The sequence below is a fragment of the Rosa rugosa genome, chromosome 3 (genome assembly GCF_958449725.1).
Source record: "Rosa rugosa chromosome 3, drRosRugo1.1, whole genome shotgun sequence".
NCBI lineage: Eukaryota > Viridiplantae > Streptophyta > Magnoliopsida > Rosales > Rosaceae > Rosa > Rosa rugosa.
In genome coordinates this window covers 46730830-46757008 of record NC_084822.1, presented here as the reverse complement: position 1 = coordinate 46757008, position 26179 = coordinate 46730830, and the positions used below count along the sequence as shown (strand labels likewise).

Below are 26179 nucleotides of genomic sequence, written 5' to 3'. Positions count from 1 at the left end.
CTCCTGGTTAAGGTCACCATGCGAGACTGGTAGTCGGTGATCGACCCTCTGTTAATTGTTTTTTTTTATAAGAAAATACAGAAACCTCAATACTACACCCAAGATCCTAATTGGTCTTATAACTGGAGGAGGAACATAAATTCTCTATTGGGTTTTGAATACCCAAGATCCGCCAATACATACGCCGTAAAATTTGCTTATATGAATCCATGCATGATTTTTTACTTTCCCAATACCCGTCTCACTAAGAAAATGAGTAAGCAAAGAACACAATAACAAGAGTGGTCCGACCATACAGTAATTTCTTTTCCTTGTCCTTTGAGTTAGGACAGTGATGACATGGCAAAACCCAATTGATTGATATTGATTGACCTAAAACCCTAAAACCCAAATATCTGTTTGGCCGTAGCGCGAAAGAGAGAGAGAGAGAGAGATGGAAGCCATGGACTTGGATCAGTTGGAGGCAAAACAGTCCAATCCAAACTCATTCAAGCGTTTCGGCCTCAAAACCTCTATCCCAACCAACTTCGGAGACGATTACGTTTTCCAAATTGTGCCCAAGTAAGAGTTTTTGCTTTTCTCACTGAACCCATCAATTTCTTTATGATTTTCTGGAGACCAAACATTTTATGCTGCAATTGGTTTTTGTAATTTGCTCTCGGGGGTTTAATCTTTGTGGGTTTTAAGGGATGATTGGACAGCAATGGCGGTGTCACTGTCAACGAACGCAGTGAAGCTCTACTCACCGGTGACTGGTCAGTACTATGGAGAGTGCAAAGGCCACTCTGCAACTATCAATCAAATTTCATTTGCAGACCCATCATCCCCACATGTTTTGCACTCCTGCTCTTCCGACGGAACCATTAGACTTTGGGACTCCCGCACATTCCAACAGGTTCGGTTCTCCATTCGCATTTGCATAGAGCAGCTTACTTCTAGGCATGTGTTTCTTGTTTTGATTTTTCTGTGCTGCAGGTGTCATCTTTTCACTCTGGTTCGAGTGAGGAGATTTTCAGCTTTTCTTTTGGTGGATCATCTAATAATCTTCTGGCCGCAGGATGTAATTCTCAGGTACTGAGTTTTTTTGTTAAGGGGTTTTAATCAAATTGGTTGTTAGTTGTTGCTTGTGATCAGTCTGGTGTCTATGAAGAAAATTTGCATCAATGTGATTGCCCTCATTGTTTCAGATTCACCCTTTGGATTGCTAAAACTGGTTCTTTTTGTTTTACTTATTATACTCAGATACTAATGTGGGATTGGAGGAACGACAAACAAGTAGCATGCTTAGAGGACTCTCATGTGGAAGATGTTACTCAGGCAGGCTCTTATGCATTTGCGATCATGGAATTGTTAGTTTAGCTGTAGCTGTTGTAGCACTTCATTCTTTCATAAACTTCGAAAAGATTGTGTGTGGGTGTGTGTGATCAATGCATGTGGATATAGCAGGGCTGATTATTAAAGTTGAGCTACATTGTATATTTTGATAGGTTCACTTCATTCCTGACCATCAAAGCAAGCTCCTTTCTGCTTCTGTAGATGGATTGATATGTATATTTGATACAGATGGAGATATCAACGAAGATGATCATCTTGAGTCAGTAAGTTCAAGTTTTAAGAGCTGTAAAGTTTAGAATCTTATATTACTATCCTAGAACTATTCTATTGAACTTTCTCGAAAGCTTCTGAGTATTTACCTTTTCAGTTTCAATATTTCTAGGTGCTAAATGTGGGCACTTCCATTGGGAAGGTGGGGTTTTTTGGTGAGACGTATCAAAAGCTTTGGTGTTTGACCCATATTGAAACCGTAAGGTACATCTTTACATCAAGTGATCATGATTTTACCATTGTGTTGGTTTTTGCACAGCTGCTGTTTGTTTGCCTTATAATGGACAATTGAGTGATTTGCATAGGCTTGAAATTGAGGGCTTTGAGCAACTGATCCTTGCATTTGAATCTTTGATTAGAGATTACCGAAAGTGATGCTTATATCTCTAGTTTTTGGCGTAACTGTTAACTGTTGCTCCTGATGTAGTATCTGGGACTGGAAGGATGCAACTGAAACAAATTTCCAGGACGCTCGTTCGTTGGCTTCTAACAGTTGGACTCTAGGTGAAGTGAGTTCTCTGACAGATTCTGCTCAATTTAGTCACATTACTAGACTTCATCAAATTTTTTGTATTCTTCTTTTGAAAGTGAGTATGCAATAATTATGGTGGTGGGTATATTCCTGTTGTCGCATTTAGTACTCTGAAACCAAAATAGCTCACTAAAGATCTTGGTAACACTGGAAATAATTCAAAGACTTGGTAGAGGCATATCAATGTTCAATCAAGCGTGCTTCTACTGTTAGCTAGGCCATTGACCAAGTAAAATTTGTTGGGCAGGTTGATTATTTTGTTGATTGCCACTACTCAAGAGAAGCAGAACGATTATGGCTTATTGGTGGCGCCAACACTGGCACTTTAGGTTACTTCCCTGTAACTTACACAGGAACGCGAGCCATAGGTTCCCCTGAAGCAATTATGGAAGGTGGCCATACGGGTGTTGTCCGAAGTGTGTTGCCTATGTCAAACATGCCAGGTCCCCAAGGCCAAAGCATTTTTGGATGGACTGGTGGTGAAGATGGCCATTTATGTTGCTGGTTATCAGATGGTTCTCTGGACACCATAAACCGATCATGGAGTTCAAGCGAACTGGTTTTGAGATCACCAAAGATCCGAAAGTCAAAAAGGCATAGTCCCTACTAGCGGAGCATGCTAGAGAACATATCTCAACTATATGTTTCTTGGCATCACCTTGTAATATTAAACTTTTTGTATGGGAATGTGATTGGGAATTTTTGAATGATGTATCCACCGTAATTTTTGTTTTGGGAGGATCAAGGATATCATTCCACCAAAGAAAAAGCAGTCCAAGCCTGTGAATTTCTTGCACCATTTTGGTATTATTATCCCTCTGAATAGAATTGACACACAAGGCACACGAGTTGCTCAAAGTGATCAAGGTCCAATAAGTATCACCAGAAAAAGAAATAGCTATAATTTTTGCTTCAGACAAAAAACAATGTTCATCCGGCAAAACTAGAACATAGGTATCTCAAGCAACATGTGCTCACCGAGAGAGACTGAGAGGTACCGACTACACAAATATGAATAGGAAAACCATTCCTTAAGAGAAACACCAGGCTAACAATGGTGAAAAGAACCATTCCAACAACATCACATTACCATACATAAAAAACTGTCATAACTAGAAAACCCCGAGATTCCACAAAAGCATCGGGCCACAAATGCCCTTAAAAGTAGCAACTTGCCCATCTAAGTTGTTCCACAGTATAAGCTGAATCAAGCTCGGCCTCGTCCTCCACCTGAAAGCAAAACCAGATATTGATCAAACTTCTACAAACACTTCATTTTATCTCAACAGCTGGCAAAAATAAGAACCTCTCACTACTTGATGAAAATAAGTAGATGGGTTAACAAGTTTACCTCTTCCACCAGCCTTTCCACCTGGTCCACCTCTGCCTCGACCTCCACTAGCACCCTTAGCCCCATCCTCCATGCCACGTCCAATGCCTTTTGGTTGTCGTCCACCAGGAGCGTCCTCCCTACCTCCTCTTCCTCTTCCACGCCCTACTCCCGGTGGTTTCCTATCTGGAGAAGTTTATCAAAGCACATAACATTAGAGCAATTTCTACTCATCTCAATGTACAAAAGCCTGACTTTAGAGGTATAAAGAACAACAAAGACACTTTCTTCCCTTTTGGTTAGAGAGGGAGCAGAACAAAAGATCTACTTCCCAGCTCACAAATGATTATCAAGATAACTAACCAAACCCCAGTTTAAAAGAGTTCACTATACCTGTTCTCTTGGTTTCTTCCTGAACCTTGTCGATCACCTGATATACAAAGGCAACGGCACTAGATTAGACCCTATTGCAAAGTATTGGTACTGAAATCAGAACAAATAAAAGAATGCTTAAATGACAACTCCTATTGCATTTTAAGACTATGGAACTCCTGTATTAAAGAAGCCAAACTAATGACGTTGCATGGAGTAGTAACTTTTGACAAAATGCATCCCTCCTCACATTATAAAGGTACACACAGTTCTCCCCCACAAAGCATGATGGAAATCTATCAAGGCTTTACTATCATGAGGAGACAACATGGCAACCATGAACCAAATCAAAAGTCTGCTTATGGAAATTACAACATGATATAACTTCCCTCAGAAGGAACACAGAGTAAAACAATAATCCCAAAGCATACCTCATCAGGAACTCGCAGATACTTAATAGTATTCCCACGGATGTAGCACTCGGGCATCCTCCAAAACCTGTCTCCATCCTACACAGTAACACTCGATGAGTATACAGTTTTCTTTCTTTTTCCTAAATCCAGCTTAAAAACATACGACAAAAGACTCACTTTGGAAGTGCAGATGACTTCTCGAAGATGGATGTTCATCCAAGTATCGCAGTTCACCAAATGGCCATTGTAAGTCTCCCCATTCTTAAGCTCCACCAACTGTTATAGCATGTCAGAACATGCAAATCATAAATCTGATAGAACAGCAAACCAAAACATGATGGTGCATTGAGCCAGTAATTTCGACGCTAAAATTCACAACAGAGGACCACGATCTTACCATGGGGTGCCCTTGGGCAGTCTTGAGCAGTGAAAGCGGAAGCTGCAATCAATATCAATGGCCAAAATTTGACAGAGTCAGAACAAAACCCTAACAAAAAAAAGCCCTAAATTGTGATTGCTTTCAGCTTCAAACGAGAAATCGCAGAGTCATCTCAGCTCAGTTTCCACAATTCTCATAAACCACAAAGAGACGGTAACAGAGATTATATGAGAAGAGGAGCGTACCATCGTTTAGGGCACGGAGCTGGCCGCGAAAATCAAAAGTCACCTGAGACAAAGCCAGAGGAGGATTTAGAGAAGGAACAGTATAAAACCCTAGAAAATTTGGTAATTGAAAAAAAAGTATTCTAGGAGAGGAAACCGTAGCTGAAGAGGATTTTACCGGAAAATAGCCTCGGATCGCGAAGAAGAGAGAGAGAGAGACCGAAGCTTTTCGCCGCTCTGCTTAGCCCTCTTCGTCTTCTTTGCTTCTATGAATGTGGAGCGGGGTTCTGTTCTAGTCTTTTAACAAGCTTCACTTACTCTTCAGACACTTATTAAATACGATTTTTTTTCTTTTTCTTTTTCTTTAGTGGCGGTTCAAATTAGATTGTTGATGCTCCCAGCTCAGAAATATCTTCAGTTTTTTTTATATTTATCGTAGTCCATCTTTAGAAATCTATTATTTATGAGCTCGTGAAATATTAAATTTTTTTGTATTAATACATTTTTTAATTTTTTATTTAAAAAATCGTAAAAACAAGAACTTCATCATAAGAGGTTCAGCAATCCATGAATTGTAACACATTCAATAAAAATCTTGTTTTATTAATTGTGAGATTAAGAAATGTGACAATTTAAATGGGAATGGGACTTGATATGTTAAGAGGTGCTATACAAATACCTGTATAATGCCAAGACATGCTAAATCCTGCAATCACCATTTTTTATCTTGAAAATGATTCGTAAAGCAAAACGTGTTCCACTTGATATTGATAAAACAAACACTGAAATCTCTAACAATTTTATTTTATTTTATGAATTTTATAGTTTTCTAACTCTGAAAAAATCGAAGAAAAATTTACAACATGACTTCTGAGTTCTTTCAGTTTGAGAAGAGCTTGAAAATGATTATGTGAGAGGGGAGTAATTTAGAGTCTAGAGATAACAACATTTTACGAACTTACAGGCTAAAGAAGAACAAAAGAAATTCCGAAGTTATCTTAATGCACGCCCCAACAAACAAATTGCCAAAAAAAAAAAAAAAAAAAAAAGAGATGGCGGGAATGTGGGATAAAAGCCGAGTATATGCATATTCAAAGCATAACGAAATGGGGGACTGCCCAATGCAAAAATGCCAGAAGAGTTGATAGTCTCCAGCATCAAAATTGAATGCGCAGACCATACAAATTCCAACCCTCACATCGTACCAAGGTACAGGGTTAAAACATTTACAGAGGACCTGCCCAACCCCCAGATATTATATGTACACGAGTGCCAGACTTGGAAGGGGGACTGTTATATAAAACTTGCGAGGTCGATGCGTAATAAGTTAGGCGTAACCATCACGTCTCGAAAGGTTTGGGAAGATCCATCAAGACTCTGCATCATCGTTTTCTTCAGACCTGTGTATGGTTTTCAAATCAATCAAATGTCGCATGGTTGGCCTGCCATGAGGGCAATTCCAAGGAGACTTCAGACCTGCCAGATGCTCAAGAATCTGAAACAGTCGATTATTAAGTCAGCATTTTCAATTGTATTCACAACGACAACTTCCCCCAAAAAAGTGAGGACCAGATACATTAGAAGTTCAAAACTAGAAAGACCATTCATGAGAACTTTAGCATTTTAGAAATAAGGTTCACTATGCAACAAAAACTAATGTGAAAAGTCGAAGTTAAATTTTGATAATCAATGATTCTCATTACCAACAAGGGCGGGTAGGAGTGGTTGCATATCAGGTGGAGGATCATAACATATACAAAGTTGTGAAATGTGGTTACCTTCCGCATCTCATTTCTTCCGAGGGCATCTCCAATCATAACAGATGATCTGCATGCACGTGATGCCAGCATCGCGCGAACTCTAGAAGGGCAAACGGAGTCAACAGTGTCCATCTTGTAACTACCGATGATTGAGCATTCCCCATGACTATCAGCAAGAGTGGATATCAAATCCTTCACATCTGTTCAAACAAACAATAATTTACTGTCTGCGGAAAGAGCATGTGGACTTTTTACATTAGTATAACCTGTAATCATATAGAATGATTAGGCAAGGATAAGAAATGTCCGATATGAACATGGGACATTCAAATGTACATATTAGTGCTCACATTTGTGGTCTAAACTCACTGAGTGCTTATTACTCTCCAACTAGCAACATGCAATATTTGAAAACAAGGGATAACTCATACCTTCAACTCCAAAAGTTATGTTTTTACTGAAGGGAACAGCTTTCAATTTAAAATGGTGACCAGGCGGAGCATGTAGATCCTCTTCCAAAGAAAATCCATTTTTCCTGAGATTGGAACCAATCCACATAATCATCAGAAACAAACAAAATTAGATGTTAATGAATAAATATGCTAGGAATGAAAATGGTCGGACTCGGTTTGCACCTGATTACGTCCATGTGCATTGAAGCAACAACTTCTTCTTCAGGAGATAACTCCAACCTCAATGGCCTGCATACTCAAAGAAGTAAACTTTCAGAACTTGATGTTAAATTTAGAGAGAGGGGGAAAACAGTCTGCATAAGCAGGCAGAACAAAATAATGGACCAAATGAAAAAGAAAGGTTAAAAGGTCATTGCATGGACAAGACCATCAAGGTTCAAGCTAATTTTCAAACACCTAATCTGTCCCTTCTTCTCCCACGAGTCTATTACTGACAACCTAGTTAAACTGCAAGCTTCAACTTAACCACTTTTGAATTGTTAAAGCACTATCGGTTCCCATATTATACAATGCATGTGTAAAAATTTAGGGAAGAGGACAGCTGGACAAGATTCTCTGCTAGCCACACAAGAAAAATGAACCAAATGGTTCGACAAACAATGTAAATATTGCCTCAAAAACTTCAAGGGCATAGAAAATCCAGTTCAGAAGTGATTGGATCAGAAACTACTTTGAAGGACATTCAGGTCCAATTTTCCAGTTTAAAATGTAGACATAAATACAGATTGATTTTCCTTCTCCCTAAAAGTGGCATTAACAATAACAACAGGGTGAAGCCCAAAAAAAAAAAAAAAATAGAACTATACAAGGAATCCAAAAGACTATACAATTTGGAACCGTTACTAATGTGATGCTGCTAAACCACCAGAATTTAATGTCATATGCTATATAATAGGTGACAGACATGAAGTTTCTAGCATGGTTTGGCAGAGATGAAGTATATATAGTCCTCTAGTAAACTGTTAAAAAATTAGCACACTGCAGTGATAATCCTACATTTTGATGAATAAGGATATGTCTAATACAGCTAATTGAAAACCATAACTCACCTAAGCAAAGGCTGTTGGTTTAAGATGGTAGATTGTGACAGGCGCTCAAAATTGTACTTCTCATCAGCTGCATGCTGGAAACAGAAAAGACTTGTATCAAGAAGGTACCACTTGTCAATTAGGTTCATATTTGTGAATGCAGAGGATAAATTAAGAAGAAAGAATTAACATCAACCAATAGAAAATTTAATGAGAACTTCAGAAGCACTGCTAGAAAAATACCTGATCTACGATAAATAAATCTTGATCTAATTTCCCAATAATGAAGCCAAGATTGAATTGCCCAATCACCTAAGAGTTGGGAAACAACTGGAGGTCAAGTGCCATCTAACATAATCAGAGAGCCACTTCATATGCAGTAAGTTTAGGAGGCAATGGATAGAGTTTAGGATATTTTGGAAACAAAGAACATTACATAAAAACTCTTATCAAGAAACCGAAAGTAGTGCACAAAAATCAGCTAATGCAAGCAACAACCTTCATTCTACCAAAATCTTCTTTTCTGAAAAGTCTTTCCAACTCCGTGGTAGCTGCAGCTAAGGCCCTTGCTTTCCGCTCCTCATTTTCTGGTTGAGAAAGCTCCAATGTTGCAGCAGTATAGCACCTGCTAGTGACCAGAAAAATCACTTCCATAAAAACAGGTTGCAGTGCTAGATTACAGATTAAAGAAGTTACGACTCTAAAACCTTTGTGCTTTTACTCCAGGTATGCTTGATTGCAATCTAGAATATATTTGCTGCCTCCTTGTCTTTAGGTCCTGGAAACTAAATCTCAAGGTCGAACACATCATAAGACCAGAAGAAGGCTTTGGAGTATTCGACAATATACAAGAAGAAGGTGATGCAGCTGGCAGATCTTCAGACAGACTTATATCCCTGCTGGGTGAAGCAGTTGGTGCCATATCAGCAACAGGCACTGCTTTCTGTTGAGCTTGTAAACCCTGTGTCCAAAATAGTCAAGTTGGGCACAAAAATTTCATCATCCAGGTTTCATGAGATGTCATGCACAGCAGTGTCCTGAAGATGATACTAAACAACAGGTCCCTCCTTAAAAGTGGAACCAAAAGCAACTAATCTACAGAGTTCATTCTTTTAGTAATTCCAAACTAAATGCTTGACACATTGCGCCTTGAGCAGCAGGACATTTAAGAACTCAAGAGTGTATAAATAAGAGATGCTCCTTGAGCAGCTCACTAGTCTTCTTTCTTCCTTTGTTTCAGTAGACTTTTAGTCATGTTCTACCAATATCTCATTTGTTTACAATATAGATATACGCCAATTCTACAAATTACTGTGCTTCCTATTCTGTCATATCTTCAAAATAAACATTTCCTGTAATGGTGTATAATAACCCTAAAGCCAATATCACAAAAAAGGCCATATAATGCAAGAACTTAGAGCCATAAAACATCAGCCATGATTTCCTTAACCTTCAATTATGTAAGAACTATGTCAACGGTTAAGCAAAAGGAAACCAAACATAGAAGAAGAAAAATGGTAGAAACCCACTTACTTCTCCATGTCCTTCACCCTCAATCTTGCCTCCAGGAGAAACTGGAACTCTAATTTTGTTGAGGATCCTATCTACTCTAAAATATTTGGATGGCTCATTCTCACCAGCTTCAGCAGAATTATCAACTTCAGTAGAATCATTGATCTGCTGATGACTAAGTGGGGGTTTTGAAACACCATTAAGTGAATCATTCTTGGATTGACAATGAAGACTTTGGTTCCTTAGGACAGGCATTTCAGACAGGACTGTGCTAATACTATCATGTTTTCTTTTAGTTACAGTTACAAACTGGTTAATTGATGCTTGAACAGAGCTTGAATGACTACATGAATCTCCATTTGCTGCAATTCGATCAGCTTTCATACTACTGAGATTCTTTGTCAATTGACTAGTTCCATGGACCTTCTTAATGCTGTGTACTCTTAAAGCAAAATCCTTCCCCATTGAATTTTCATGGCTAAACCCTTCCTCATCATGATTAGTTTCAGAATCAGTTTCCGCAGCTTTCAGAGGAGCATCGCCTTCTGGAGTGTGATCCTCAGGACTAACTTCTTTAGGTACAGAATCTATAGAGGATTGTCTCAGAAACATATGAGACCTCTGACCAGGAAAACACAATTCAGACCTGCCTCCTTCTTTTGTAGCCTCCTCAGCTTTATCAGCCGGACGAACTTCTTCAGGAACATCATCATCATCATCATCCCTAGCTAATTGTTTATGAGACCTTTGATGAGGTGAACACAACTGAGACCTGCCTGCTTCTTTGGCAGGCTCCTCCACTTTATTAACAGAGTAACGAGCATTACTAGTGGAATATATCTGCTGCAGACCCTCCCTTAAGGCAACAAGTATGGAGCTCTCATCAGAAAAGAACACTTTCCTTTTATCAGGAGTAACATTGACATCACACGCTCTTGTCGGAACAGTGAAATTCAATATGGCAATAGGATGCTGCTGGGAGTTTGCCCCTCTATACAACTCATTCACAAGCTTTGTAATTTTAGGCATATCCACAGGTCGACCATTCACGAAAAAGAACTGCCTATCTCCCATGTTCCGACCACTACCTTGTCCCGACTTGGAAAGGAAACCATCAACCTTGCAACTATCAGATACAGATATACTCACAGGCTCTAAACAACTGAAAGTGCTCATCCCAAACAATGTCACAATATTATCCTTAAGTGAACCACTTCCTTGCGTTTTAAGCACCACAGACTTTGCATTTCTACCTATGGCATTCGTGCAGACTAACCGAACCCCTTTCGCAATAAGAGCATAGGCCTAAAAATTCATACATCACACTACACAATGTAAACCATGGCATTCAAATTACGACGAAAACAAAACGAAAAATTTGCTAGAACATACATACATTCAATAGAGAAACCAGCTTCCCATACTCCTTCCGAATGTTGCGACTGAACTCCTTGCACCTCACCGGTAAATTCACAAACAGATTCTTGACCGTTACGGTGGTGCCGACCTGCCGCGCCGTCTTCTTTTCCGTTACCAACACACCGGAATGGTCAAAAGTCAAGTGCGTGGCGACCTGCTCGTATTTTGTCCTGGTTTCCACCGTTAAATTCCCCAAAGCACACAGAGAGCTCAAGGCCTCGCCGCGGAAGCCGAACGTCGTCAGAGACTGGAGGTCAGGGAACCCGGCGAGTTTGGAAGTGTGGTGCTTGAGGGCAAGGACCTTGAAGTTGTTGGGCGAAATGCCGCAGCCGTTATCGATGACCTGGAACCACTCTTTGCCGTAGTCTTTGAGCGCGATCTCGATGGTGGTGGCGCCGGCGTCGAGGCTGTTCTCGACCAATTCTTTGACGGCGGCCGAGAGGTCGAGGATCACTTGGCCGGCGCAGATTCTGTGGACCACTGACTTGTTTATGGGTTTTATAGATGGAGAATCGGACGGAGGAGTAGTCGCCTCCATTGAAACCCTAAATCATCAACCTCAGCTATTAAGCCATGAGTATGAAGAAGAAATTAACCCTAGAATTGGAGAAAGAGAGGTTTATGAGACTGTAGAGTAACTAAGAGAGAGCCCTAATCCCAAATCCCTAGATTGTAATTTTGCCGCCAAAATGAAGGGGAACAGTTTTGGCGGTGACCTTATTTATATTGGGAAAACTGACGGTAAGATTTATAGAATTTATTTTTTCTCCGGACTTAAAAACGCTAAGTATTAAGTATTTGATCACTTGCACTGTCGGTAGATAGAAGAATTTTGGCGATTCAACCGGTGCAGAGAAAGAAATAGACGGTAAAAAGTATAAATAAAAAAAAGGTATTAAATTGCACTATTGCAGGGGTGATTTATAAAGCTTCATACATATCTTGGAACGTTTAACTTTTACGAATTGAGTGAATTGACAACAAATTGATGTGTAAATCAAACAAATGCAAATAATGACTCTTAACCATAGACAAGAATCTGAAAAGATAATGCGACATTTGGACGTGATAGAGATGCTAATAGAATACAAATTGCAATCTAACCGAACAGAGACCGTGAAGGACTTCAAGAGGGGGGTAACGTGGAAGAATAGACGGTGATAGATTTCAAACTATAAACACTGCTAACTCAAGGAACTATGACAGTGCAAGAAAGGATTGCGACATCTGTGGCTTTTGCTTCTCATCTCTAAATGCACTGCACTACGGCCTTTTTATGGTTATAGTCCAAAGAAGATCTGAATCAGATTGCACTGTTATTTTGTCTTCTTTGACAAGATTTGAAGTACTTATCAAACCACCAAACTTCATCTCTGTTTCATCTGAAAAAGAAAGTAAGAGCGGGTCAGACTCTCATAACAAAGATGACAACTAACTTAGGCTTATGCCATTGAGAACTACTCACTTAGATCCCATTGAAGCCCGGTAGTTGTAGTGCTTCCAGATGGAGTCCCAATCGGTACAAGTCCACAATGAGGACCTTCAACTGAAGATTGAATATGAATCTCATGACGGTGTGTCCGTGGAAGAAGGTGGATGAGGCAATCATCGGAAAGAAGGATTATTCGAATGGTCGAGAATCGATACAACACATTGATGTTTCCTATCTCGTGGTCAAACCTTCCACCGAGTGCTCCAGCAACCAAAATGCACAGCTGGTGTACACAAAGAAGTTAATCAATATGAGAAACATACTAGCAGCCAATTTAGCAAACATCAATATCTGCCAACAATATTTCCAACTTCAATGCAAGGACAACGTAAAGTTCAAAGCAGATGAAACCGAAAGCGTATAACTTACATTAGACTTGTCTAGCTTTTGTGCCCAGTCACATATATACGCTATACACTTGTGAAGATCAGTAGTGTCCTGATCATGAGACTCATCAACTACCTTGGTTCCCTGCATTCAAATACCAAATAGACACATCTCGATAAAACTTCATACCACCACGTGTATGCAAGCATGAGAAAAGTAGAACTCCTTGAGAAATCTCATAAACTGACTATCCAGGTTGAATCAACTAACGTCATCAAGCAATACAAGTTTTGGCAGACATAAAAAGGAACGGTAGCTAAACACATTTAGAAATACGCTTAAGATTCAAGCTCAAAAGTGCTCCACTAACCATATTAGCATAAAACTCCAAGACTTCCTTTGTGATCGAGTCCAGGTCACCTTTAATAACGTCAGGCTTGTACCTAATATCAAATCAAAGCATCTCATCTTTTTTAAAGCCAGAAAATTTATTGCAATATAAAATTAAATAAACAAATATAACAAGAGCAAATCCGAGTTTGATTGTTGAGATTTACTCCTTTCTAAAAGTAGGCGGTCGTGAGTTCAACTCATACTAGTTGTTGTTTATTTGATAAAAAAAAAAAAAAATAATAATAATAATAATAAAGAAATCCGAATTCGCAGCTTAATCTCCACTACACAATGATCCGTAAACAAAATTCCAAGAACGATTTCAAAAGCTCAATTCTAAAATATCAAAATCCGAGTAAACAAGTCAAAACCAATCAAACAGAAAGTAGAGAACCTTTTGCGAACATCTGATGCGTCTAGATGAGGCAGTAGCAGAGGCATGTCATCATAAACCCGATTGGCACCGCCGTCCGCACACAATCGCAGCTGCGCTGCTCTCAGAGAAATCAATCAAAATCGAAAAAAAAAAAAAAAAAGGAATAACCGAACCGACTGAGCAAAACGAAGGTCCAGGATAACTACCGTGGCTCCACAGCAATGGAGAGAACCTCGGGAGGCTCTGGTTGAGCACCACCAGCGCATACGTCAGCGACGGTGGCGATTGATTGGACGGCGCCGGAAGGAGAAAGGTTGAGGAATGAGACATGAGCTCCATGACGACGACGACGACGACTCCTCTCCCGCGGAACTGGAACTCTAAAACGACGTGCCGTTTGGGGCCACTGCACAGTATCGGAGTCCGAGAGTTTTTGAGTCCGACGGATTTGAACTTTTGAAGGAGAGCAAGGAAAATTTGAAGGAGAAGAAAAGGAAGGAGGGGCTTTATGGGAAAAATTTTCCATATAATATCGGGTGCCGATTTTTTCGTCTATATTAAAACTAGATGGGCCTCACACGTGAATATTGATTTTTTTTTTTAATAGGAACTGGATTTTTTTCTTTTTTTTTGGGTTACAGGAGTGTGGGTAGTTTTTTTCAAGTTAAGTTTTAGCTAACAAAACATCTTCTCTTAATAACAGTATAGATATAGAGGTAGCAGTCGCAAGTTTGACCAAGACCAGTGTAGTTGACTCAACCCACAACCACCTCCAGTAAAAAACAAAGGGGTAAAACAGAATTATCTGTGGTAATTGTATCTGGTCATTTTCAGTTACTTTCTACGATTTACCAATGTGTTTGTTGATGCTGTGAGTTGCATCCACGACGACGTCATCGATCTGTCGCAAGTCGGCATTTACTTTAATATTCTTGCAAAAGAGTTTGATTAAGCGTTCTTTAATGTAATTAGTAACTTGAAATGTGTTAAAAGTAAGCCATTACAATTGCAAAGATTGATTCAACAAATGAACCACACTAGCTTCCCAAATTACCACACACCATGTTTAATGTTGCACCTATCTTCGACTATCATCGATTTTCATAAGAAATGAAGTGGAACCCTTTGCTTTCCATATTAGTCACCCAATCACCCAACACGATAACAGAGATTCACAAACCCCATATTACCAAAAAACAAACAAACAAACACTTGAAATTAGATGTTCAGACACTAATAAGCTTTGACAGCCATTGCCACATTTAAATGTCCATAATATTACATCCATCCACATGCAATGATAATTAATTCAACATGAATGCGATGAACAAAATGGCAAAAAGATTGTTCATTAATTAATTAGTATGTACAGGGCAAGAGGCCCAAGAGAAATGACAAAGGCTAGTCAGATAACCTGATTATGAAACTCCTATCAAGTATGTTAATGTAATTCAATTTAGAAAGAGAGGGGGGGGCTAGGGGGGAGGAGAAAAAACCTATATATATATCATACAAATGGGGACAGAACCTTCTAAGGGATTGCCAAGGATACATGTGTTGCCGCGTCTTTTAGCTGGATAAAGAAGAATGAACAAAACAAGGACTTCTATACACCAGAAAAAAGAAAAAGAAAAAAAAATACCTACTCTACATAAAATAGCTGAGCGATTTCTTCTTTCTTGATCCACCTTCTCCATACAAGTCATTCCATTGGAGGAGCTCACTCATATTTGTCGACTCAGATGACACACTTGCACAGACCTGCATTCAGTTTCAATGTTTAAACCAAATTGAACAAAGGTTCAAATTCATACTAAAAAAATTCAGAGTACTACAACAATCCTGCAATTCAACACTCAGAAAACACATAATGCACACATATACATCCCAATGCTTCCTTCATGACATGTAATTTACAAGCCGAAAAAGATAGTGATGAAAAGATATATGATAATTGGATATCACATAATGCCCACTGCAACAATCAAGAATTCAAAATTTTAACAAAACTACTTATAAAAGAAATTTTGAATCAGCATTAGTCACAACATACCTGTTCATGCGCATGTTTAAAATCCTCCATCTTTAAAGGGCGGATGTCAGCACTGCAATACAACGACGGTACTGGTCTGTTCTCCTCCAAAGCTAAACTTCTCTCCTGAGATAAACACGCATGGAACATTTACAACCAACCCCACCACCAAATTTTCAATTAACAAAGTCCGAAAAACAATGGCAAATGAACGCGTATGCAAGCAGGGGTAACATATTTTGTTATACAACACTACCACTCCACTCAAACAGTTCAATCCCAATTTAAAAAAGAGTGAAGGAAGTTCACAAGTAATAAAGAACAGACACTATTTGACCCAAAAATAAAAAAATATACACAAAGGTTACCAAAACCAACCTTCTTTTCTTTTTCTAAGATTTCCCTGATAGGACGGTGAGCTGCAGTAACACAAAGGTTCTGCCAAAGAACAAAAAAGGGAGACACACCAACTCATTAGATTCCAAAAGAAATATAGATATTGAAAGAGAGATGGAAGACTCTTGGAAACTTAATAGGCAACCTTTAGGTCACTTCCAGAATACCCATCTGTCATACTGGCAACTCCTTCCAAATCAACGTCAGGATCCAAATCTTCTTTGGCTAATATAACTCTCAGTATCTTTTCTCTGTTTGGAGCATCTGGCAAGTTAACCATCAACCTGCGCATGATTTTAAATTGATATCAATATTGTAGAAACACGGTGAGTAAAACTTTATGAAACAAGAAGTGAACATAAAAAAGAAGGAAAAAAATGAAATCATTTTTTTACCTCCTCGGAAGCCTCCTAATAACAGCCTCATCAAGGTCAAAAGGCCTGTTAGTAGCAGCGAGTACTAATACACGTTCTTTATCCTTTGTACGTAGACCATCCCAGTTCACCATGAACTCGTTTTTCATTTTACGCATAGCCTCATGTTCCCCAGGATTTTCACGTCTTCCTAACATGCTGTCAACCTACAACAGTAACCATAAGAAATAATTACTAGCCATCCTGACCAGCAATAATAATAATAATAATAATGGTAATGATAATGATAATGATAATGATAAAGATAATTATAATAATAATAATAATAATAATAATGATGATAATAATAATGACTTTTACAGGTAGATACTTGAGTAGTGGGTCCAACCATGCCAAGGGATAAAGAAACAAAAAATATAAAAAGAAACCGAGTCTTATAAAATGAGATGGCTATCTTGCATGACAGTAGGGACTTCGAAATTAATAAGTGCCTTCCAAACACATGGGTGAAAGTAAGCCATCTTACCCACCCTATCAGCTTGTAAATACTTTTGGAGAACTATGTACTTCATTTTTTTTTCTTAATAAAGGCATTAGAAAATCAAAAAAAAAATGAGGAAAGAATAACAAGTTATTAAGACATGGCAAAAACTAACCTCGTCAACAAATACAACACTAGGAGCAATTTTACTAGCTAACGAGAACACTGCTTTAACGTACTTCTCTCCTTCCCCAAACCACTGCAACACAAATTAGAGGTGTCATAATGATTCTAGAGATCTTATGAAATAAATGTCCAACAACCTCAGTAACATGCATAATTACCTTTGAAGTAATACTTGACATTGATATGTTAATGAAGTTTGCACCAGCTTCAGTTGCAACAGCCTTTGCAAGCATAGTTTTCCCAGTACCAGGAGGACCAAACAGCAAGATTCCTTTGCAAGGCTGTAGAGTAAGAACAATGATTAAAAAACAAGCATGAAAGAGAGAATGTACCAGGCTGTGGAGAAAAGATGAGCAGATATATATATATATATATATATATATATATATATATATATATATATATATATATATAAAATAAAAAAATAAAAAGAGATGCTTTGACCTTAGTCAGCTGTCCTTTGCTAAACAGTTCAGGCCTCTGAAGAGGAAGCATCACCAACTCCTTCAGTGTGTCCTTCACATTTTCCAAGGCCCCGATGTCATCAAAAGTAACCCCAATGTCGCTCGGTGGAATAACATCAGCAAGAAGCTTTTTCTCAAACTCGTTTCCAGTGACCACATCCTGAAAACTCATGAAGTTAGGTCTACAAATTACAGTGAAAAACATTTGCATTCCCTTAACAAGCAGGAAGCACATTTTAAGCACCAAAAAACTAATATACAAACCTTCAGTGACTTCTTTGTGCTTTTGTTCTCACTTTGAATGCCCTGTAGAATGTTCAGTCCATATTTAAGACTGAAATATAAAAAGATATCATTAGCAAAAGAGAATAGATAATGCACCGAGTCTATAGACAACTGGAAAAAAGTACAACCTTTCAGTAGAAACGACAAGTTTTCCATCTTTAACTTCAGCCTCAGAACAATGCATAGAGTGATAACTCAAAGCCCAGCCTATTATTTTTTCAACACCTACATGAAAAAAAAAAAATTAGAAATTTTAAGAGAAGATTTCAGTCATGATCATCTGCAAAATGTCAGCACTACAAAAATTCAAGTCAAGATTACGCACTTTCAGTTGTAAGGGCAGGATCCTTAACGGACAGACTTTCAAGGTCGGGGCAATCCAGATTAATACGGTTAAGAACCTGAAAGCATTACATCATTGTAAATAACGAGGCCAGCCTAGAAAAACTAGAACACAATCATGGAGTAACTAAAACAAATAAGCGAAAGGATTAGAACATATAGAATCAGAAATTACATATCATCATCATGCAGATATATATCAGAAATTACATAGGCAGATCTTAAGAGATTATGTGTTTGAATGCACAACAGGGTGTGCACACACTACTTGTAGATTGCTTCAATGAGAACATTAACAATTTAAAGTTCGATCAAGTAAACTCAGAACAGACTTTTTTTTCACAGCAGAACCACCAGCAGCAGCATATAGAATAAATAGAAAATGAGACCAGATATACTCACTGTGCGAATGCTAACAATATTTGACTGTGCTTTCAGAGTTTCAACATCACGATCCAACTGCTGCTTCCAGTCCGAAAGTAGACCTTCATCCTACCAGGAAAGACAAAAATATGCTACTTCACGAATAACAAAGAGGTAAACAGCAGAATAACTAATATAAGAAGGCGGCTATTTACCTGAGGTAGCTGTATTGTCACCTTGTTGGGAAAAATCCGAGTAAGATTCTTCAATGATTTAGGGGTTTCTTTGCTCCTATCTTGCAGCCTACCAAGGTTATCCTGATCACCAAAAGTAAATGTTTCATTTTGACTCCTAAAGCAACAGCACACCATTCACAACTATACAAGCAAAGAGTTTTTAATCTTGCCCAGAAAATCTCAAAATTCCCAGTAGGATGTAAATTCCATACTGCTCTGCTGGATCTATCACACATTTCAAGGTAATCAGGGATGAATCTCTCATTCGGGTTGTTTCAAGTTGATTAAAATAATTTGAGATATAATATATATATATATATATATATATATATATATATATATATATATATATATATATATATATATATATATAGAGAGAGAGAGAGAGAGAGAGCAGATAAGATTTTAGATATCAAATAAAACTCATGAAAATCTATTAGGCACATTACAGCATTGAATTGATACACTAGGCACAAATCTAAATCTAAATCTAACGTGATCACAGATTGATATCACATTACCAAAATCAAGCCTTCATGCCATATAAGCCAACAACAACAAAGAAAAGGGAAAAGATAGTAGACCAGCATACCGGAAAAGCAAGATCGAGCAAAGCTGTTTGGCTGAAACCGAACTTCGTAAACAGAAGACCACCAGGATGGGACTGGAAAAATATAATATAGTTAGGTGAAACTGCATATATATGCTTATATAGAGTATACTTATATAGAGTACAGATTGTCCAGTAAATAGTCAGAAGATAGGAAAAAAAAAAAACAAAATCCTCAACTTCCTACCTTTTCCTTACGATTGTCCAACTGGGTATGGGAGCCAATTATAACGACATTCTCTGGCAAACTTTCAAGTTTACTCTTGAAGTGAATAAATGCATCTGAATTACCTACCATTGCCTTCTCCACATCTTTCATAAACAATATTAGAGGCATACTTTTACTCTCATTTGATGCAACCTGCACAAGAGTGCTTACATTTTAATACCAAGAAAACAACAACTATCGTGGTCCAGTACAGTGCGATAAGTACCTCAAGAAGTTCATTAATAGCAAGCTTGTCAATATCATCACCTCCCGAAACATCAATGCGAATTAGATGATTAGCTGCATAACAAGCCCAAAATTAAAACAAATGCACATACTTTTTTACCATAAACATGAATACAGCAACAAAAAAAAAGTAAAGGCACGTCATATAAGATCATATAGTATCAGAAGATCACCAGGACAGAAAAAACCACGATCTTCTTCGCAAAGACCACCAAGATCATTGCCATCTGGTATCGTTTTCTCAAATCTAACACCAATTTTAGACGACCCGTTCTCTTCAAAAGGAAGAACAACTTTGCCTTTGTAACCATATTGTGGTCCCCTGCAGAAAATAAATATTTAGTGCACTGAAAAAAAAAATGATGGCATCTGAAAAGTTCCACATGCACAATCTTCCTACTTCAGAAAATGACATATATATCCAAACTTTAGATGATGCAAAAATAAATATAATTTTGTATCAACAAAGAAACATAAAAGTTTATCATCATGCATGAAAAGTACCTTAGAGGAGGATTATGCAGCGAAGAAAGCGCAGCGCCACCGACAAATTTCACCCTATCACCTGCACATTACATAGACAGCTAAAGTACTATTTTATAGATCAATACAAGCATACAACACATAAAAAAAACCATGGGAGGAATAGATATTTTAAAGAAAAATAGCATGCCTTGTTTAAATGTAATGCCTTTGGAGGATGCAGTGGATGTTTCCTGCTTTGGCAGAGCTTGCGAGCTTAGAGTGGATCCACCTGTAATTTCAGCCTCAACACTGGAGGTTGGTTTCTTATGCCTTAATCCAGCAGCCTGTGCAGCTCGTTTAGTGAACATGGAAACTCTTTCGGCCCTAGCTGCTTCTTTAACAGAATCAGCATTCTGGGATGCTGGCCCCTGGATTTATGTTTATATAATATCCAAAAGAAAAACATTCCACAATTAGAAATCTGATTACTGATATTATGAAGCAAAGACTGCCAGAATAATATAGTTAAGAAAATAAATATATATATATAATGTAATATACACTGAAAAAAAAAACATGAATCCATTTAAAAGAAACAAACAATCTAATGGAGAAGTCAAAGAACATACACCAGGCATGACGAGAGAGTCGACAATTAGCAATCTAGCACCAAAATGTTTCGCAAGTGCCTTTGCCAAAGTTTCCTGATATATCTCTGATCCTGCAAAAACAAAACTAACGCATCATTATGGCTTAATAACAAAACGAGAAGGAAAGTAGTCAAACTACCAATATCAATAAACCAAAGAATTAGAAGCCAGTGGTGCAAAAAGAAAATGGAAGAAATACCTGCAGGACCAGATAGCAGTATACGTGGGCTCCCAGTTGGGAGATCTGAGGCATACTTTGCAAACTTATTACACTTCAAATGAATGTGGATGGAAGCAATCAGAACATTTTTGGTTGTGTCACTGTATTGCAAAAGATATACTATATGAGTGATAAATAGATAATGCAACTGTTCCACTTTTCTACATGTGATAGACAGAGAAATATAAAAGTTGAAACAAAACATATTCAATGAAGTCAAGTAGTAAATGTCAATTATAGAAAATGGTTATACCTTAGGTAGTATGGGAAACTTTCAAATGTGACTTCAATATCATTAGGATTTAGAATTCCTTGTTGCAGTTTATCTCTAAATGCTTGTCGCCTAGTTGACAGCGAAATGGCAGGATCAAAATCCTGGAGTTCTCTAAGTTCTCTTGGCTCATTAAGAATCTTCGAAAGGCTGCCACTGAAATCAAATTTGGCACCAGAACCCAACATTCGGAGAAGAGGTGGCCACCTAGTCCCAGAGGCCTTTCCCGTTTCAGTATCCATGTCCAATGCAAGGTTATCAAGATTGGGGTTTTCGTTGGCAGTGTCAGGGAATGAAACAATATCTTTGTCACCATCATTAACATTAGTACTATCCTTCATCTCAGTGTCCGGAGTACGATCGTCTGACCCTCCGCAACCAGAAGGAGTAGAAGGCATATCAGCATCCTGTTGCAGATCACCACCAGCTTTAGCAGATGCTGGAAGTAGTGACAAGTTATTTGGCACATTTGACATAGATGCTAATATAGATGCCCCATCAACTGTGGGGTCCCTGGATCTTGCCTCAATATGTAACCCATTAACCGGAGCGCTCTGGGTTTCTAATATGCTAATTGAAGGAATGCCTTGAGCAGCTATATTACCATTAGTGAGCTGCATGAAAATCTGATCCACTGTCAAGGAATCTATTGAACATTAAAAAAGTAAATATAGGGTGGTTGAAAACAACAATATACAAGAAGAAAGTACACAGGAAAAATGAGGCTCTGGTCAACCACAGATGTAAATATAGTATATCATAAATGCTATATACTTCAACAAAAAGGATACATATGCATGTTTTCCAGATGAACCAAAAACAACCTCGTCGCCTCCAATTAGAATAACCTTAGAATCTTGTTGGCAAACCTTGCCATTAACTTGAACATAACCTTTACCCCCTGTAATTTCCATTTCTGCAGTTGACGAACCTTCACCCGGCTATGCAAATACAAATTATTAAAAAAGAGTTGATAATATCAGACCAGCAGCTTTTTAAGCAGAACTGGAGTGTAAAAAAGAAACCATTCAGGTTTTATGTACAAGTGGTATAAAAGGCAGTACCTTAAGTTTACAGAGTGTAGTACTAACGGATGGATCTTTAAGACATAAATTGCATTCACGACTTTGGCCAACAGTGAAAGTATCACAAAGAAACTGATGCGGGTTCTGGCAAATGATTAAGAGAATTAGTCTAAAATGATAAGAGAGCAGGAATCATGCCTCAGTAATATCAAATGAGAGAGCAAGAATCATACCTTAGCATAAATATCAATAACTCAGTAGTCTTAATCATATTAGTGGCAAAGAAACAAAACAAATATAACACAAACAGTACACTTATTTGGTGATTAGATATTAAATATATAAAATTATTTTCTTTTTTAATATGACCTTGAATGCTCAGCAGAAGGAACTAGAATACGAAGACCCAATATCATCACTTCAGAGCTTATTAAGATCATAAGCACTTTTTACTGAATTCATTTCAACAGCCTTGATAAATAGACTATATCAATCACTTGTGTAGTAAGGAGCAGATATGACATTGTGGCATAGAAGGAAGAGTTGTAATTATGAACCCAATACATCTGAACTAATCAGTACTGGTACATAGAACTCCTCAGATGTTCCAACATCCCGAACAAGAGGGAATCTCATCCGGTACCCTATGTTACTCCAATTACAAACAGGGTTGTTATGCCCACCCTTGTTAAGACAACCTTTCCACTCATTCATTAAACTTTGCTCTCATCAGATGGCATCACACCATTCCATTAAAGAGACACAGGTTAATCTCTCATAAGCCCTTGATGAGAAAAATATGGATACCATAAGCCCTAGCCAGATACTTCCAAACATAAAAGGTTATAGATGGAAGACTCTTAATTAAGCATTTCAAGTTTAAATCTTGTAAGCAACTGAACCATATATATAGTGACGAACATTAATCCTAGTCGTGCATATCCAACCCACAGAACATTCAAACATATATGGGTGTGTGTATGTGCAGGGATAGATAGAGAAATAATGGTACATCACAAGCAACTTCAAACACTCCTGTGAGCCTCTCTCTACGAAGATAGTCTGTAAAACACTTAAACCCTGACAGCCCTCCCCTTGACCATATAATTACTCTTGTCTAGGCATATAAAACTTCTCAACTCACCCAGCTACTCTATGCAAAAAATAATATGACGGCATGTGATTATTCTACATTTATTTTTCGAGAGGGGAGGTGTAGAGCGCAAAGATAGAACCTAACATGTTGAACATAAAAACGACCTATGCCAGAACAAACTTGCAAATTCAAAACCAACAGCTATGTTCAAAATGCTGGGAAGACAGAACCCCGCAATTAGCATATAAACATATCTTTACACATTGTAATGTGATAAGTCGGTACCATGGAGAACACAATGCATGCATACATTTCGATCAGGTTGTTTAACTAAAGGCCCCATTGATTAGTGAACATTGAGGAGTGGAGTAACAAGCAAGAAAACACACCTTAGAGCACTGGGAAAGAAGCTGTCCCCACGCCAGTTTCTGATTCGATTTCGCACTCCTCTTCGGAACCTTCTTCGTCCTCTTCAGCCCAGAACGAACTGCAGTCTCACCTGAGAAAAGAAACCCCCACACCCGAAATTCAAAATTCAAACTTTAAAACCTCAACACACCCAGAGAACTCAAATCCCAATTCATATCCCAAAATCAAAACCCCAGATTCATAAAAAAAAAAAAAAAAAGCAAGATTCTTACCCAAAGGCTGCGGCGACCCCAAGGCGGCGGCCTCCGCTTCCGCCACGTCATCAGGGGCTCTCTCCGCCGCATCAGAGCCGTTAACGGCCTTCAAGGAATCAGCTGTCTGCGGATCAGGGGATCGCAGCTCGAGGTCCGGAGATTGCGACTCAGATTCCTTTATCGGACCCAAAGGCTCCGTCGGCGTGCCGCTCCGAACGCCGTTGTTGGATGACGAAGCATCAGAGGCCTAAGGGTTTGGTAAAATTCAAACCAATCAAGCAAAAAAAAACCAAGAATCAAAAACCCATAAAGATCAAATCTTTGAAGACAAAACCGCGCATGCAATAAAGAAAATTGAAAACCCAGATAAGGGAACAGAGAGATAGACAGGAATTAGGGCTAATTGGGAATCAAAGTCTGTACCTTTGAGCGTTTGGGATTGGGGGGAGGAGAGGCGGATAGGGCGCGTTTGGAAGAAGAGCTGCGTCTGGTTTCAACCATGGTGTGGTGTCTTCTTCTTCGTCTCTGATCCAAACAAGGTATTGGGTGCAGAGAGAGAGAGAGACAGAGAGAGAGAGAGAAGTAAAATGATTGAAGGAGATATCAAGCTATATCAATCAAAATGGTTTTGGCTTTTTACAAAATATTTTTTCTCTTTTTTTTTTTTTTTTCTCTTTCATTCCCTCTCTCTTTTATATGGTTTTGGGTCTTTTTTAGAGGAAAAAGGGATAAAAATTGGAAATGAGGCGGTGTGGGAGGAAAGTAGGAAAAAAAATCCTGGTTTGGTTTGAGACTTTTAGTTGGAAATTACAGTGATTTTTCTTTTCCAAATGTTGGTGATTTTTTATTTATTTTCATAAATGCAGAACAGATATTATCAAAAATAGGAGGTTTTTCATTTCCGGACGTTTTGGAGATTGCATTTGAAATTTGATAGATTCTGTATTGATGATGTTTTTCCAAATGGATATGTCTTATCTGCTCAAGTTTCCATGTGTAATATTCTTGCATGGGATTGTTGAAACATGGTAAAAAGAAATTAAAACATCCTAATGCTATTTCCTTTTTTGTTAATAAGACAAGATTCAAGCAACCAAATCTGTTATTCAGCTTGACCAAAAGAAAAAATGCATAGGATTTGTGTCAAAGAAGAACAGTTGACAGTAGGCCTGGGCTCGGTGCGGTTCGGGCCGGTTTGGGCCTGAAACCGCACCCGAACCGGATAATGCGGTACGTCCAAATTCCAAACCGCAACCGAGATTTCATTGTTTAGACCGGATTTCCGGTTTCACCGTTTTATCGGTGCGGGCCGGTGCGGTTTCGGTGCAAACCGCATCCTTAAACAGCAACTAGAAAATGAAATTTGATAACCTGCACATACATATTTCTTGATGTCAAAACAAGAACACGCAGCAAACTAGGAACTACGGCTATAATATACACTCTCATCAGTCATCACATGTTTGTCTTCAACTTGATTTGAACACAGGAACTGGAAAGAAAAAAAACAAAAAAGAAGAAGAGGAAGAAGAAGAAGAAGAAGAGAGAACTGAGATTTTGGGATCCTGCCAATGCAAAAGCTCATGGAACAACGACTGGTATTAAACTCCTGTTTGCAATAAAGCTTCTGCTGATCTCTTGCATGCCTTATGTCCTTATGAGACAAAGTCGGTCAAGAAAAAAGAGAGAAAGCAAAATCAAAATTAAGCAGAAACTAAACAACAATCAAAAACCTCAAACTAGAACCCCAAAATTCCAAATCGAAACCCTAATTAAAACCCTCAAACTGAAATCCCTAAACAAATGAAAACCTCACCCCAAAATCTCAGCCCAGATCCCTAACCCCAAAATTTCAAGATAGAAACTCACCCAATAAGCTAATGTCGAGAGAAAGTGGGGGACTGAGAGAGGAACTAAAAGCAAGAGATTGGCGTGGCGGCTATGAGGCGGCGACATGAGTTCGAGAGAGAG

The 26179-nt window shown here is 38.4% G+C and overlaps 5 protein-coding genes across 7 annotated transcripts; 1 reads left to right on the top strand and 4 right to left on the bottom strand.

Annotated features, from left to right (window-relative positions):
- The first annotated feature begins 376 nt into the window (after window positions 1-376).
- On the top strand, window positions 377-2847 carry LOC133740100 (WD repeat-containing protein GTS1). Its single transcript, XM_062167956.1, has 8 exons — window positions 377-561; window positions 688-895; window positions 976-1071; window positions 1243-1317; window positions 1488-1598; window positions 1718-1809; window positions 2033-2114; window positions 2385-2847. The coding sequence occupies exons 1-8, from the start codon at window positions 434-436 to the stop codon at window positions 2745-2747; spliced, it is 1155 nt and encodes a 384-aa protein (XP_062023940.1). The 5' UTR covers window positions 377-433; the 3' UTR covers window positions 2748-2847.
- A 167-nt stretch (window positions 2848-3014) lies between these two features.
- LOC133740104 (probable U6 snRNA-associated Sm-like protein LSm4) lies at window positions 3015-5189 on the bottom strand. Its single transcript, XM_062167967.1, has 8 exons — window positions 5034-5189; window positions 4877-4919; window positions 4650-4691; window positions 4430-4528; window positions 4271-4348; window positions 3861-3897; window positions 3489-3653; window positions 3015-3367 (listed from the first exon to the last, which is right to left on the bottom strand). Exons 2-8 carry the CDS (start codon window positions 4877-4879, stop codon window positions 3345-3347), a joined length of 447 nt encoding a protein of 148 aa, XP_062023951.1. The 5' UTR covers window positions 4880-4919; window positions 5034-5189; the 3' UTR covers window positions 3015-3344.
- A 730-nt stretch (window positions 5190-5919) lies between these two features.
- LOC133736272 (DNA mismatch repair protein PMS1) lies at window positions 5920-11781 on the bottom strand. Of its 2 annotated transcripts, XM_062163712.1 has the most exons (10): window positions 11025-11781; window positions 9650-10933; window positions 8824-9077; window positions 8615-8741; window positions 8360-8428; window positions 8138-8211; window positions 7251-7316; window positions 7047-7150; window positions 6634-6815; window positions 5920-6350 (listed from the first exon to the last, which is right to left on the bottom strand). In XM_062163712.1, exons 1-10 carry the CDS (start codon window positions 11583-11585, stop codon window positions 6225-6227), a joined length of 2847 nt encoding a protein of 948 aa, XP_062019696.1. In that variant the 5' UTR covers window positions 11586-11781; the 3' UTR covers window positions 5920-6224. The 2 variants fall into 2 exon arrangements, with proteins under 2 accessions (XP_062019696.1, XP_062019698.1); XM_062163714.1 differs by lacking the exon at window positions 5920-6350 and having other exon boundaries at window positions 6744-6881.
- Window positions 11782-12038: 257 nt separating this feature from the next.
- On the bottom strand, window positions 12039-14135 carry LOC133736273 (thiamine pyrophosphokinase 1). Of its 2 annotated transcripts, none has more exons than XM_062163716.1 (6): window positions 13842-14135; window positions 13654-13750; window positions 13237-13309; window positions 12909-13010; window positions 12513-12762; window positions 12039-12429 (listed from the first exon to the last, which is right to left on the bottom strand). In XM_062163716.1, exons 1-6 carry the CDS (start codon window positions 13972-13974, stop codon window positions 12311-12313), a joined length of 774 nt encoding a protein of 257 aa, XP_062019700.1. In that variant the 5' UTR covers window positions 13975-14135; the 3' UTR covers window positions 12039-12310. The 2 variants fall into 2 exon arrangements, with proteins under 2 accessions (XP_062019700.1, XP_062019699.1); XM_062163715.1 differs by having other exon boundaries at window positions 13654-13745; window positions 13842-14042.
- Window positions 14136-14968: 833 nt separating this feature from the next.
- LOC133735985 (uncharacterized) lies at window positions 14969-24827 on the bottom strand. Its single transcript, XM_062163421.1, has 27 exons — window positions 24632-24827; window positions 24227-24455; window positions 23975-24084; window positions 22529-22633; window positions 22256-22405; window positions 21447-22090; window positions 21173-21294; window positions 20953-21044; window positions 20532-20751; window positions 20363-20423; window positions 20032-20180; window positions 19839-19912; window positions 19592-19765; window positions 19387-19458; window positions 18774-18875; window positions 18598-18687; window positions 18179-18254; window positions 17982-18078; window positions 17833-17902; window positions 17549-17728; window positions 17263-17385; window positions 17094-17177; window positions 16459-16643; window positions 16209-16347; window positions 16046-16105; window positions 15689-15793; window positions 14969-15396 (listed from the first exon to the last, which is right to left on the bottom strand). The coding sequence occupies exons 1-27, from the start codon at window positions 24707-24709 to the stop codon at window positions 15283-15285; spliced, it is 3705 nt and encodes a 1234-aa protein (XP_062019405.1). The 5' UTR covers window positions 24710-24827; the 3' UTR covers window positions 14969-15282.
- Window positions 24828-26179: the final 1352 nt, after the last annotated feature.